The sequence below is a fragment of the Ammodytes marinus genome (genome assembly GCF_949987685.1).
Source record: "Ammodytes marinus genome assembly, chromosome: 8".
NCBI classification, from domain to species: domain Eukaryota; kingdom Metazoa; phylum Chordata; class Actinopteri; order Uranoscopiformes; family Ammodytidae; genus Ammodytes; species Ammodytes marinus.
The window spans coordinates 9,959,891-9,971,517 of record NC_137212.1 but is presented as its reverse complement, the minus strand read 5'-3'; the positions used below and the strand labels follow the sequence as shown (position 1 = coordinate 9,971,517).

General features: G+C 40.1%; 1 protein-coding gene across 1 annotated transcript; it reads left to right on the top strand.

The window, feature by feature from the left end:
- Positions 1-2,435: 2,435 nt before the first annotated feature.
- On the top strand, positions 2,436-10,022 carry LOC307254660 (GDP-L-fucose synthase-like). The gene is made up of 10 exons (XM_080033127.1): positions 2,436-2,475; positions 3,488-3,645; positions 3,761-3,875; positions 5,861-5,989; positions 6,106-6,179; positions 6,283-6,416; positions 6,706-6,837; positions 6,922-7,001; positions 7,879-7,978; positions 8,710-10,022. Exons 2-10 carry the CDS (start codon positions 3,488-3,490, stop codon positions 8,763-8,765), a joined length of 978 nt encoding a protein of 325 aa, XP_079889253.1. The 5' UTR covers positions 2,436-2,475; the 3' UTR covers positions 8,766-10,022.
- The last annotated feature ends 1,605 nt before the right edge of the window (positions 10,023-11,627 follow it).

Here is an 11,627-nt window from a genome sequence, read left to right as displayed (position 1 = left end):
TTTATTCTCACTTTTAAATAATTATAGATATATAATACTGAAGATATATGTATTATTTAAGTGACTCAACTGAAACTAATCTCTTCATAGAGAAGGGCTGCATTTAAAAATAAAATGGTGAAAATAAATATAATAATCTTAAAATAAAGATAAAATATATAATTCATTTTTGAAAAATTAAATAATTTTGAGAAATATTTTCAATGTATCATTTCTAAACTTCACTATACCTACTATGTTTGTTTAACATAGTAATCTCCCACTTAGTCTAATACTGGATTTTTATTTTGCAATTTTGAAAAGCTCTGAAAAAGTGACATGTCAGAAACTAAACCCCTGTAGGGGGTCTGGGGGTTTCCCCCCCAGTAATTTTTTTTTGTGTTTTTAGAATGTAATCGGAGCATTCTGGGGAAAATAATAAAAGAAAAGGTCAACATTTAATATAGTTAAGATGAATAGAAAAATTAACAAAACAACATAACTTGCTAGCAGCCAGATAACTGGACTGAGGGACGGATGACCACTAGCTTTCGCTAATGTTAGTGGGGGCTACTGCCAAATATCTTGCTAAAAAATTAACCTGTATTTATAAATTCTGCCATTACTAAGAATATGTAAAACTTAAAATGTAGATAATTGTAACTACATACAATTTTTTTTTTTAAATAATGTTTTTCCTGTTGCTGTTGTGGGCAGTAGATGCAGTGCTGCTGGCGATTGGTGATTATGTCAATCTTATGTCTGTGTCATTCACACATAGGTCTACATCAGGGTAATAGAGAGTCCACATGATTGCACCTTGACCGGTTTTCACCAGTCTTACAAAAGGGGAAAAAACCATAGATAGTAAATAATAGGAAAAAACTCAGCTGTTGATCGCTCGTTAACTCGCTCGCGACACACGGAGCCGGTGAGCGAGCGGGCGAGCGAGAGAGAAAGCTGTCTCTCACTCTCCTCCCGCTGTCTTTCTCACTCTAATCTGACTTATTTCGCTGAAATTCTCGTAATTCTTGCACTTCTCTCTGACATCTCTCGCATGATAGCTCACTGTCTCTGTCTGTGAGCCAGCCTGAGCCGGGAATGCAGATTCGATTGGCTGCCTGAGTAGCAGGAGGCGGGATGGCTTAACCATGAAAGCATTTCCTGATTCGCGAAACCAGTACCGTAAAGTCTAGAAAAGCTGCGCCGGTCAAAATAGAAGCGCCCCGTCAAAATTTTAAATACTTAAATAATTGATTGACTACAGGTCCGGGTCCGTATAGGACGGCGTCTGGGTCCGGACCCGGACCGCGGTCCGCCTGTTAGTGACCCCCGGCCTATAGCAACTTTTTATTTTACAGTAGGCTAACGCAAATAGTTACTTTCCCTGGTAACTAGTTACTTCTATTATAAAGTGATTCAGTTACTAACTCAGTTACTTTTTGGAACAAGTAGTGAGTAACTATAACTAATTACTTTATTAAAGTAACGTTCCCAACACTGGTCAGTAGTGATGGGTCGTAATCATAGATAGTATAATAAATCTAGGTCGTAATGTGCCGAGGCTTCGGAGCGTGTGTCGAGTAATCCCGGAAGTTTTTGGTGAAGCGCGTATCGATGCTTGTATCGTTTAGGGCGAATCACGTGACTGATGACGTTCGAAGCCTCGTTTGTTCAAGAAGTGCTTCGGGTATTGTGGATGCACTCGCACTTTGCGGGTTAGTGTTGGCGATTTATTGGTTTGGGAGTGATGTGGATGTTGTATCAACTTGCTGTGACTTTATTGTGCACCCCTGCCTCCGCTGTACCATGTGAAAGAGTGTTCTCCAAAGCAGGAGAAGTTGTTTCCAAAAGGGGAAATTGTCTGAACAAATGTTCACAATAAAAATCAAATCCTTAAGTTGCACAAGCACATTCACTGCCCCTTACCTTTTTATAACACTGCGACAGTTTGAAAATAAGTATTCCTGTCATTATGAGTAATTCAAAGTTTGACAAAAAATATGTATTGATAGATTTATTAGATGTATATGTTTTATCATGTTTCATACCCATAGTATACATCAAACAAAATATAAGTTGTATGTATATGAATGAATACATGAACAATACATGAAATGCATTTATTAAGGTGTCTTGATTTATTTACTTGTCAGTCATTCCCATGGCTGCACTGTTGCAGGACAGTATTGAGTGTATTACAAATTGATAGAATTATCTGGCTATTTAAAACTGTTTGACCAGCAGGGGGGGTTGTAATTGTGTTCAAATCGGTTCAAATGAAGCCTCGAGAAATGAACCATTTTGTGAACCATTTGGCTTTAAGGCTTCAAGGCTTCAAAAAGCTTCATCTGGCCATCACTACTGGTCAGCACTCAGTGACCCTGGTGAAATGTGTCTTAACTTTATTTTGAAAGTCATAACCGGAAGCAAGTAATGACGTCCTCTCTTTACGTCAGCTCTTTTCCTCTGGCGTGTGACTTCAACAGCTAACCGGTGAGAGACAAACTCTTTTACACATTCATTTATCTCAAATTTAACGTTGTTTCAGTGCAATAAAGCGTCCTTATGGAGGAAATGAAATACCTTCACATAAACTTACTCGCGATGTAGGTTCAATTTACATATATACATTTATACAACGCAAACTTCGGCTAATACGGTTAGCACAACACAGGTGTTAACATCAGGTAACAACAATCAAGTTGTATATAGCCTCACATTATTTAAGATAAGTTAGTTATTTGAGTGTGGGTTGCTATAGTCTGTTGTGATGGCCAAACCTGTCAAGTGATTGTTTTGTTTTTCTTTGCATTAAAATATCTGGAAAATGTAATAATAATACGTAGAGTAGATAGTAGATGAACGTAGGCTATAAAGCGCTTTTTAAGAACTCAAAGACACGTATGTGTACAGTGACGTGGCATCTACCTGCGCACATGGCGCTCCAACACACCCACCTGTACAGACCGCTATACCAGTCTGTGCCATATGATATTCTCTGCTACTTAATGCAATGCTTGTGGTCACTAAAGTTTTCTGTTTGGCCTATTTACAATATTGTTTCTTTTATATTCATGGGTTCCTATGGTGTTACACATTAGCCACCACATTGTATTTTAAAATATTATATACATAAAATGTTGTATTGTATTATAGTCCTCACGTAATATAACATTTTATTCATTGGTTTGTTAATAACTTAATTTGAAATGAAAAAAAAAGAAAAAAAAATTGTGCACTAAGAGGAAAGAAAGAATAGAAGCTGAGTCTCTTTTTGATTTACATTTATGTTACTTAACGTCAGAAAATAGTCAACAAATGGCTGCCTGTGCCTATGTTGTTTGTTTCTCAAACTATGACGTGTAAGGTCCTGTAAGGTAAGGTCCTGTTAGGGCGTGGAAAATCCTTGAATGTGATGTTTAAGAAGGTGTGGCAACCCTGCACTCCTATAAGATCTTGTTCTGTTTGAGCCCTATTGTGTATTTTTGTGACTTGCTTTGTACAGATGAGCTCTCAGGATAATCACACAGCTCCGATGAGGGTGTTGGTGACAGGCGGATCTGGCTTGGTTGGGAGAGCCATACAGCATGTTGTCAAAGAGGAGGGGGCGGCCAAGGAGGGGGAGGAATGGATTTTCCTCTCGTCCAAAGATGCCAACCTCATGTGAGAACACTATTCTCCTCTCTGGCTGCTGCTGCTAACATGACATTCTCTGCATCTTTACTCACTCTGTGTTGTTGTTGTTGTTGTTGTTGTTGTTGTTGTGGCCTCTCTTCAGGAACATGGACGAGACAAAGGCAGTGTTTGAAAAACATCGGCCAACCCACGTCATTCACCTGGCTGCTATGGTCGGGGGGCTCTTCAAAAACATGAAATACAACCTGGACTTTTGGGTATGAGGAAGTTGTACTTCTGCTGTGACTGCTAATAAACTAGAATAGACTTTAGACTTTATTGTCCCCAAGGGGAAATTCTTTTCCACTTCACATTACATTTAAGGGCCGCACGCCGACAGACAATAGACAGATGGACAACAAACACAACAAAATAAACATACATACAGAATATATAAACAGAGTGGGACTGGGGTGTTTTATCTTGGCCTTTTGTTGAGGGCTGCTATGGCTGCAGGTACCAGGCTTTTGCCATAGCGAGCCCTCCGGCACAACAGGGACCTGTACCTGCATCCAGAGGGCATAATGGTGAAGTGGCAGTTGAGTGGGTGTGTGCTGTGAATAGGAAAGGTTGCTTGGAATGTGTTTACAGATTGTTATCTGAGACAGAGGAGTTTTTATTGCTTTGGGGGATTCTGAATTGTGATGCTTTGTGGTTTTGACGCTGACCTGCTATACTTATGCACGCCACACTTTTCAGTTTTTTATTTCTAAAAAAGAATTAAAACCATATTTAATTTTCATTCCACTTCACAATGATGCACCACTTTGTGTTGGTCTATCACATGAAATCCCAGTAAAATAAATGTATGTGTGTGGTTTTAATGTGACAAAATGGGAAACATTCCAAGGGGTATGAATACTTTTGCAAGCCACTGTACATACAGTAAATGGTGAGTGTGAAGACCAATGTAAGGGAGTCTATGATATGCAGACATGGCAGGAAATCTTAGGGCACTGTAATTATGATGATGTTCAGAAACTACTAAATGTTGTTGTTGGTATGATAATCAAGGGTAGAACAGACATGTCAGCTCTACATTGTGAAGTCTGCACTCAGGGAAAGTTTACCCAAACTAGAAACAGGGAGGCTGATGTAAGGGCAAAAGCACCTTAGAGCTGGTGCTCACAGATGTAGCAGGACCTATAGACCCAGTGTCCAGAGACGGGTATAGGTATGCATTATCATTTACTGATGATTTTTCCAGTGCAGTATTTGTGTACTTTCTGAAAAATAAGAGCAACACAAAGTTTCTTGCCGACACAGCGCCATATGGCAAGATAAAGTGTATCAGGTCTGACAATGGTACTGAGTTTACGGGAAAACATTACCAAGCGCTACTCAGCAGAAATGGCATTAGGCATGAGACTTCAGCCCCATACTCGCCACATCAAAATGGCACTGCTGAGCGAAACTGGCGCACACTATTTGACATGGCCAGGTGTTTGCTATTGGACAGTAAGCTACCAAAAGAGCTGTGGACGTACGCAGTCCAGACAGCTGCTGTAGTGAGGAACAGATGTTTTAACAACCGCACAAAGCAGACGCCTTACTTACTGCTTAAAGGGAAACGACCTAACTTGTCCAGAATGCAAAAGTTTGGTTCAGAGTGTTATGCTTACAAACAGGACAAGAGAAAATTAGACTCAAGGTGTGAAAAGGGAATTTTTGTTGGATACAACAAGAACAGTCCAGCCTATATGGTTTATTTTCTTGACACTGGAAAAGTGCAGAAGCATAGACTGGTGAAGTGTGTCAACAAAACAAACACGGAGAGACAGACACAGACTGACATGACACCTGTCAATGATGATTTTGAGCTGCAGCATAGAGTTTTCAATACCAGTAAAGATACTAATAATAATAATAATAATTGCTTGGATTTATATAGCGCCTTTCATGATACTCAAAGCGCTTTACAGGGTTCCAGACAATTCGTTCACACACAGTCATACTGGTGGTGGTAAACTACCATAGTAGCCACAGCTGTACTGATGTGAGTCCAGCACATACAAAGGACCAGGTGCCAGATACTATGCCTGAAGTACACAGCCACACACAGACACTTGAGCAAAAGCGATACCCTTCAAGAGAGAGGAAGAAACCAGATTACTTGAGTGAATATGTGTCAGGCGACGAAGAAAGTGACGATCAAGTACTCACTAACATAGACTATTGTTACTAATTTACCTGTCACTTCCAGAGAAACAATGTCTACATAAATGACAACGTGCTGCAGGCAGCACATGAAGTCGGGGCTTTAAAGGTTGTTTCCTGCCTGTCCACCTGCATCTTTCCTGATAAGACCACCTACCCTATCGATGAGACCATGGTAAATACCTCTATGTGTGTGCTGTTAGCTGGTGTGTGTCAGTCACTTAAATCAATCGCTTGCAATTTCAATGCAAGTCAATTGAAGCTAACTTCACTCAACTTTCTTCGCTCCAGATCCACAGCGGTCCTCCTCATGAGTCGAACTTTGGCTATGCCTATGCAAAGAGAATGATCGATGTTCATAACAGGTGGGAACTCAGCTTATTGGGTTTTGTAGTGTAGCAACATGTTAAGTAAATTCACCCAATCACGGTATTAAACATGATCTGTAAAACTCTGTGTGTGTCACAGGGCATATTACCAGCAGTATGGTTCCATCTATACAGCTGTGATCCCCACTAACGTGTTCGGTCCCCATGACAACTTCAGCATTGAGGACGGCCATGTGCTGCCAGGCCTCATACACAAAGCTTACATTGCTCAGAGTAAGTCACATTCTCCTATGTAAGAAAAAAAGAGACCTGAACTCAGGAGTTTGGACAATACAAGTATCTATCTCTGCTCACCTAGCTCACTGTATTTTGGATCAGTCACAAGACTGTGTGTGTGTGTGTGTGTGTGTGTGTGTGTGTGTGTGTGTGTGTGTGTGTGTGTGTGTGTGTGTGTGTGTGTGTGTGTGTGTGTGTGTGTGTGTGTGTGTGTGTGTGTGTGTGTGTGTGTGTGTGTGTGTGTGTGTGTGTGTGTGTGTGTGTGTGTGTGTGTGTGTTTTTTCAGAGGAGGGGAAGCCCCTGACGGTCTGGGGCTCAGGCACTCCCAGAAGACAGTTCATTTACTCTTTGGACCTGGCTCGTCTCTTCCTGTGGGTCTTGAGAGATTACCCGGAGGTGGATCCCATCATTCTCTCTGGTGAGTCCTCATAAACAGCATTGGAACAGTGAAAGATGAACTAAGTTGATACTCATGTCATGTCCCTGTGTCCGCTGGTTCCAGTTGGAGAGGAAGACGAAGTGTCCATTAAGGAAGCGGCGGAGGCTGTTGTGGAAGGACTGAACTTTAAAGGAAAAGTGGAGGTATCCTTTTTAATCATGCCATTTAATGTAATCACAGCACATTTTGACAAGTGTTTGACATCGAATGGTTACTTTACTATACAGTTTTAAGGGGTAACTGTAAGAAAAAATCATTCATGGGAATGACCACCTTGTAAAACAGCATGCAGGTGGTTTTTAATCGTTGCAGCACGCTGAAAACAAATTGAATATATTCTACACTATTGCTGATCAATGTCCAAAGCACATTTAACATTTTAGGCAGGGGACATTACATAGGTCATCCCATCTAAGGCAACTATCCATGGGTATTCTGGTAAGTAATGCCTGCTGTTCTAAAATGCCATATTATAATTATTGTGAAAAGGGCTGCAATCCAGCCTTTCCAGTTTAATTTCATAATGTCAGGGAAATTCTATATTCCGACATGCTGTAATAGAAAACTAAACTCACAGAGAATTTAAGAATTTAATTACATTTATAATAAGAAAACAACAGAGTACAGAGTGTAAAGCTTCAGACATACACGGTCAGCCCCCGAAGGGACTGACAATATGTGATGGTCAAACAGAGCATTTAAGGCCCCATTCAACAACAGGGGCGTCAAGATGGTTAATGGAGTAAACAGGTCTCAGGGGTTTATTGTGGTCAGCCACAATAAACCTTAAAATAGTTTAAGCAACTGTTTTGTCAGCACATTCTTAGAGGAAAGGCACATGTGTTAAACTGATGTGATATACATATGGAAAACAGATCAATTAGATAGTTACAAATAAATCTGCCCTCACACATAAAAGTATTATTATGGTACTTTAAAACTTCTGTAAATATAGTAGTTATTCTATATATTTCTAATCATATGTAGAGTTCTATGCAATCCTTGACCTTTCCTCTCTAGTTTGATACCAGTAAAGCAGATGGCCAGTTCAAAAAGACAGCCAGCAATGCAAAGCTGCTCCGCTACCAGCCAGACCTTGCCTTCACACCCTTCAAACAAGGTGGGACTGACGTGTTGTGTGTTTGTACACTTGTTAATCCAGCTTGGTGAGGACCAGTTTTTGGAAAGTGTGGACATTTTGGTCAGTTGTCCCTTTGGTACAGACCTTCAAGGGTCAGTTTGAGGGTTCTGGTTAAGTTTCAGATTAGGGTTATTATAATGATTTAGGTTGGGCTTTTAGTTTTGATGGTCAAAGTTAGTGGAGCTACAGAATGCTTCATGTCAATGGGGGTCCTCACAAAGATACAAGAACAAGTGTGGATGTGTGTGTTTTGGCTGTTTATATGCCATCACTGCAGACATTTAAAAATGTAAAATAATATAAAAACATTTTTTTGATTAAATATGCTTTCTTGCATCTGTCATAATCTGTTTATGGCAATCTGAACTAAAACTGCACACAATAATCGCTGTGTTTGATGTCACGTAACAATTTCTGCTACCAACCTGCATGTTTCTTGTATGTGCTCTGTGACAGTTGTTTCCACATTGTTTCCTTAGTTTTATTTCATGAACTGCTTTGATGTCTTGCCATCGTCTTTGCTTAGGCGATTATATTTGTAAGCATTTCTCCAGTTTGCTTAGTCTTGCTAAATACATTTAAACCAAAGTATTTTAGGGTGCCTACCGACAACTGGCCTGGGACTACACCGCCGTGTAGGCTAAAGCTGCTCCTTTTACTTCACAATTTAAGGGGAATTTTAAACAAAATCAAACTTCTTTCTTTTACAGCTTTAAAGGAAACATGCGATTGGTTTGTTGCCAACTATGACACAGCCCGGAAGTAAAAGAGCTTGGTACAAAGTCTGTGGAGCCATGACCTCATTCTGTTGGAAGAGATGGATGGAGGCGAAAGGTGTTGGTGGACGAGGTAGAGAGCTCTGGAATAAAACAGGAGTTTCATCTGCACAGTCAGCTGGATTCAATATCTTACTTTAAAAAATACCAATGTTATTTCTCTTTGGGTGTAATACACAATGTATTGAGATTGTACGGCATTGTACTCCGTACGTAATATTTTCTTTTCACCATCGTTGTTACTTATTTGAATCATTACTTGATTTCCACGTGTCTGTGGAAAATCTTTTCATCACTGTATGACCTTAATTATTGAATGGTTTGGGATGTTTAAATGACCGGACCTCGATTCACTTTATTATTCAATAACTGGTGGTGTAGGTGTGTTTTTTTTACTCAGTTTTTTGGCAACTGACAAAATAAATGTTTTATACCTGTAAAATGTTGGCTAAATCTTTTAAGGAGATTGGATTTTTTACATTTCACTTACCCTGCATTCCAATCCCCATACTTTCTGCTATTTAGTATGGTAGAAAAAAGATTTAGGATTTCCCAATTCTTGGTCAGATTTAATATTCTTAAATAGCCGGATGTCTACTACATCTGGCCGACATTTTTGGTGTTGAATTTATAATAGGTCCATGTAAAACAGCATGCTATTTGGGTGATTCTGACGCACCCCAGTACGCACTGGAAGATCACAGACAGAGCCTCCGTATGAAAACAACCTGGTATGCGACGGATATAAAAGCAAGATCAAGGTGCAACGTTGTGATGAAATAAATAGTGTCCCAATTGTAGCATACTGCAAGTGTGACGGCCACAGGGTTGCCTGTTGTGTGCTCTGTGTGTTTTGCAGGGAGCTGGTGGGCGGAGCCACCTCACCTGGTGTGATCAGCTCACCTGAGCAGGCACGGCTCGGCAGGCTATAAAGCAGCCTGACTGATAATAACCTGAAATTTGATGTAAATACGGACATGCTGTGCAAGAGGGTCCAGCAACGCCTTTACTGCCTTAGGAAACTGGCTAGATTCAATGCTGCAAAAAGCCTGTTGAAACTGTTTTACTGTGCATATACATTCTGTCATCTCCTCATGTCATCTGCTGGTACGGTAACCTCACTACCAAGGATAAAAATTATCTCGGGAAAATTGTTAAAACTGCCTCTAAAATTACTGGTATCCAGTTAGAGAGCCTCGATCCCTTTTACAATAGACAGCTGCTCAGGAAAGCGTTTTCCATCCGACAAGACAATGCCCATCCACTCAACTCAGAGTTCATGTTGTTGCCATCTGAGGCCTGTTTCAGGTAGCTGGTTTTACATACTCTGAGTTTAATCCTGCGCTTTGAGTTGGTCAACTCAGAGCGCAGGGTTGATGAGCAACTCTGGGTTTTCGGTTTCAGAACAGTGGATCAGCGTTGGGTCAATCAACTCTGAGCGTGTTCACTCTGGGTGGAGCGGGTGCGTAAAAGCCATCGTCAATGGATCGCTGATAACATGATTCACCATGGAAACAGGTGAAACAAATGCTTGATCCTCCCACTTCTCAAAAAAGAAAAAAAAAGAACTTCTCCGCTCCTCCCACTAGAGTTAGAAATATTAACGAATGAGTTTATGGAGAAGAATTAACGGGAATATTGTCTCATAATTCAGAAAAAAAACGGTGCAACATTTTTTTGTCAAGAGCATCATTGCTTCCGTATAAGAAGCAATCTATTTTAAGAATTAAGTTACGCATATCAGCAGCAACACAATTATTAAGCTGCCGCTGCACAGCATTGCTGACAGTGTTTTATATTCGCTGTATTATGTAGGCAAGTAACAACAATAAAAATCGTGTTTGTTTATTCGGATATATGGAAGAAAAAAGATAACTGGAAAAAGTTTCAAAGTTCTCAAAAGCGATGTTTAATGAGTGATACCACAGGACAGGTGATGCAGGCAGTTTTGACAGGACAAAAAAAAGTGAGTGTCTATTGACAGCAGACCTCTTTTAACATATCTTGACAAAGTCTATTGATTGGCTAAGTCGTTGTCATGCGTTTTCCGAGACCATCCAGGGTTTTTCGTGGCTCAGAATGGGCCTTTGGGGGGACAGTACAAGGACCAACTTTTTTTGGGTTTGCGACTATGTGCAACAGTAAAGGTAAAACATTGTTGTATTTTAAGAAGGGTGTGGGGTTGGGAGAGGGCAGTTTCTGTCCAGCTACAGAGCATTTAGGTTAGCCTGTCAATCGCTCTGTTACCATGGAGCTCACTGACTGATAACATCACAATATGAAGTCAAAGTACTAATAATGACTAGGCCTACCTATTTAATACTTTAATTGTTTCTAATTGATCTAAACCATGGAAATTGCAAGAAGGTAGGGCTGCTCGATTATGAAAAAATCATAATGATTATTTTGATTGACATTGTCTAATCATGATTATCAAAGACAGTTAATCATTGATTTAAGAACATCATGCATTTATTTAACTTTTAACCAGGTTGTTTCTATTTACACCATGACTTTGGACTTCATAGGCCTAATTGAACTGAAAGAAAAAGAAAATAGAAATAGGCTAAATAAGTGAAACATATTTTTAATAATTGAATAAAACAAATATGTCAAACTAAACACGTGGGGGGCGCCTTTAGCTCAGTTGGTAAGGCGTCCCCCTCCCGGGCCGGGCCCAGCAGCAGACCCGGGTTCGATTCCCACCCGCGGTCGTTCTCTGCATGTCACTCCCCTCTCTGCCCCATTTCACCTCTGTCTCTCTGCACTATCAAATAAAGCATAAAAATGCCCAAAGAATATCTTAAAAAAAAAAAAAAAAAAAAAAAGCACACGTGAATGTGTCGGTATTT

Bases quoted from the DNA above. Each gene is read 5' to 3' on its own strand.
- LOC307254660 (XM_080033127.1), top strand. From the start codon at position 3,488: ATGAGCTCTCAGGATAATCACACAGCTCCGATGAGGGTGTTGGTGACA. The intron at 3,876-5,860 runs GTATGAGGAAGT...TGTCACTTCCAG, and splicing joins AATACAACCTGGACTTTTGG to AGAAACAATGTCTACATAAA. The intron at 6,417-6,705 runs GTAAGTCACATT...GTGTTTTTTCAG, and splicing joins CAAAGCTTACATTGCTCAGA to AGGAGGGGAAGCCCCTGACG.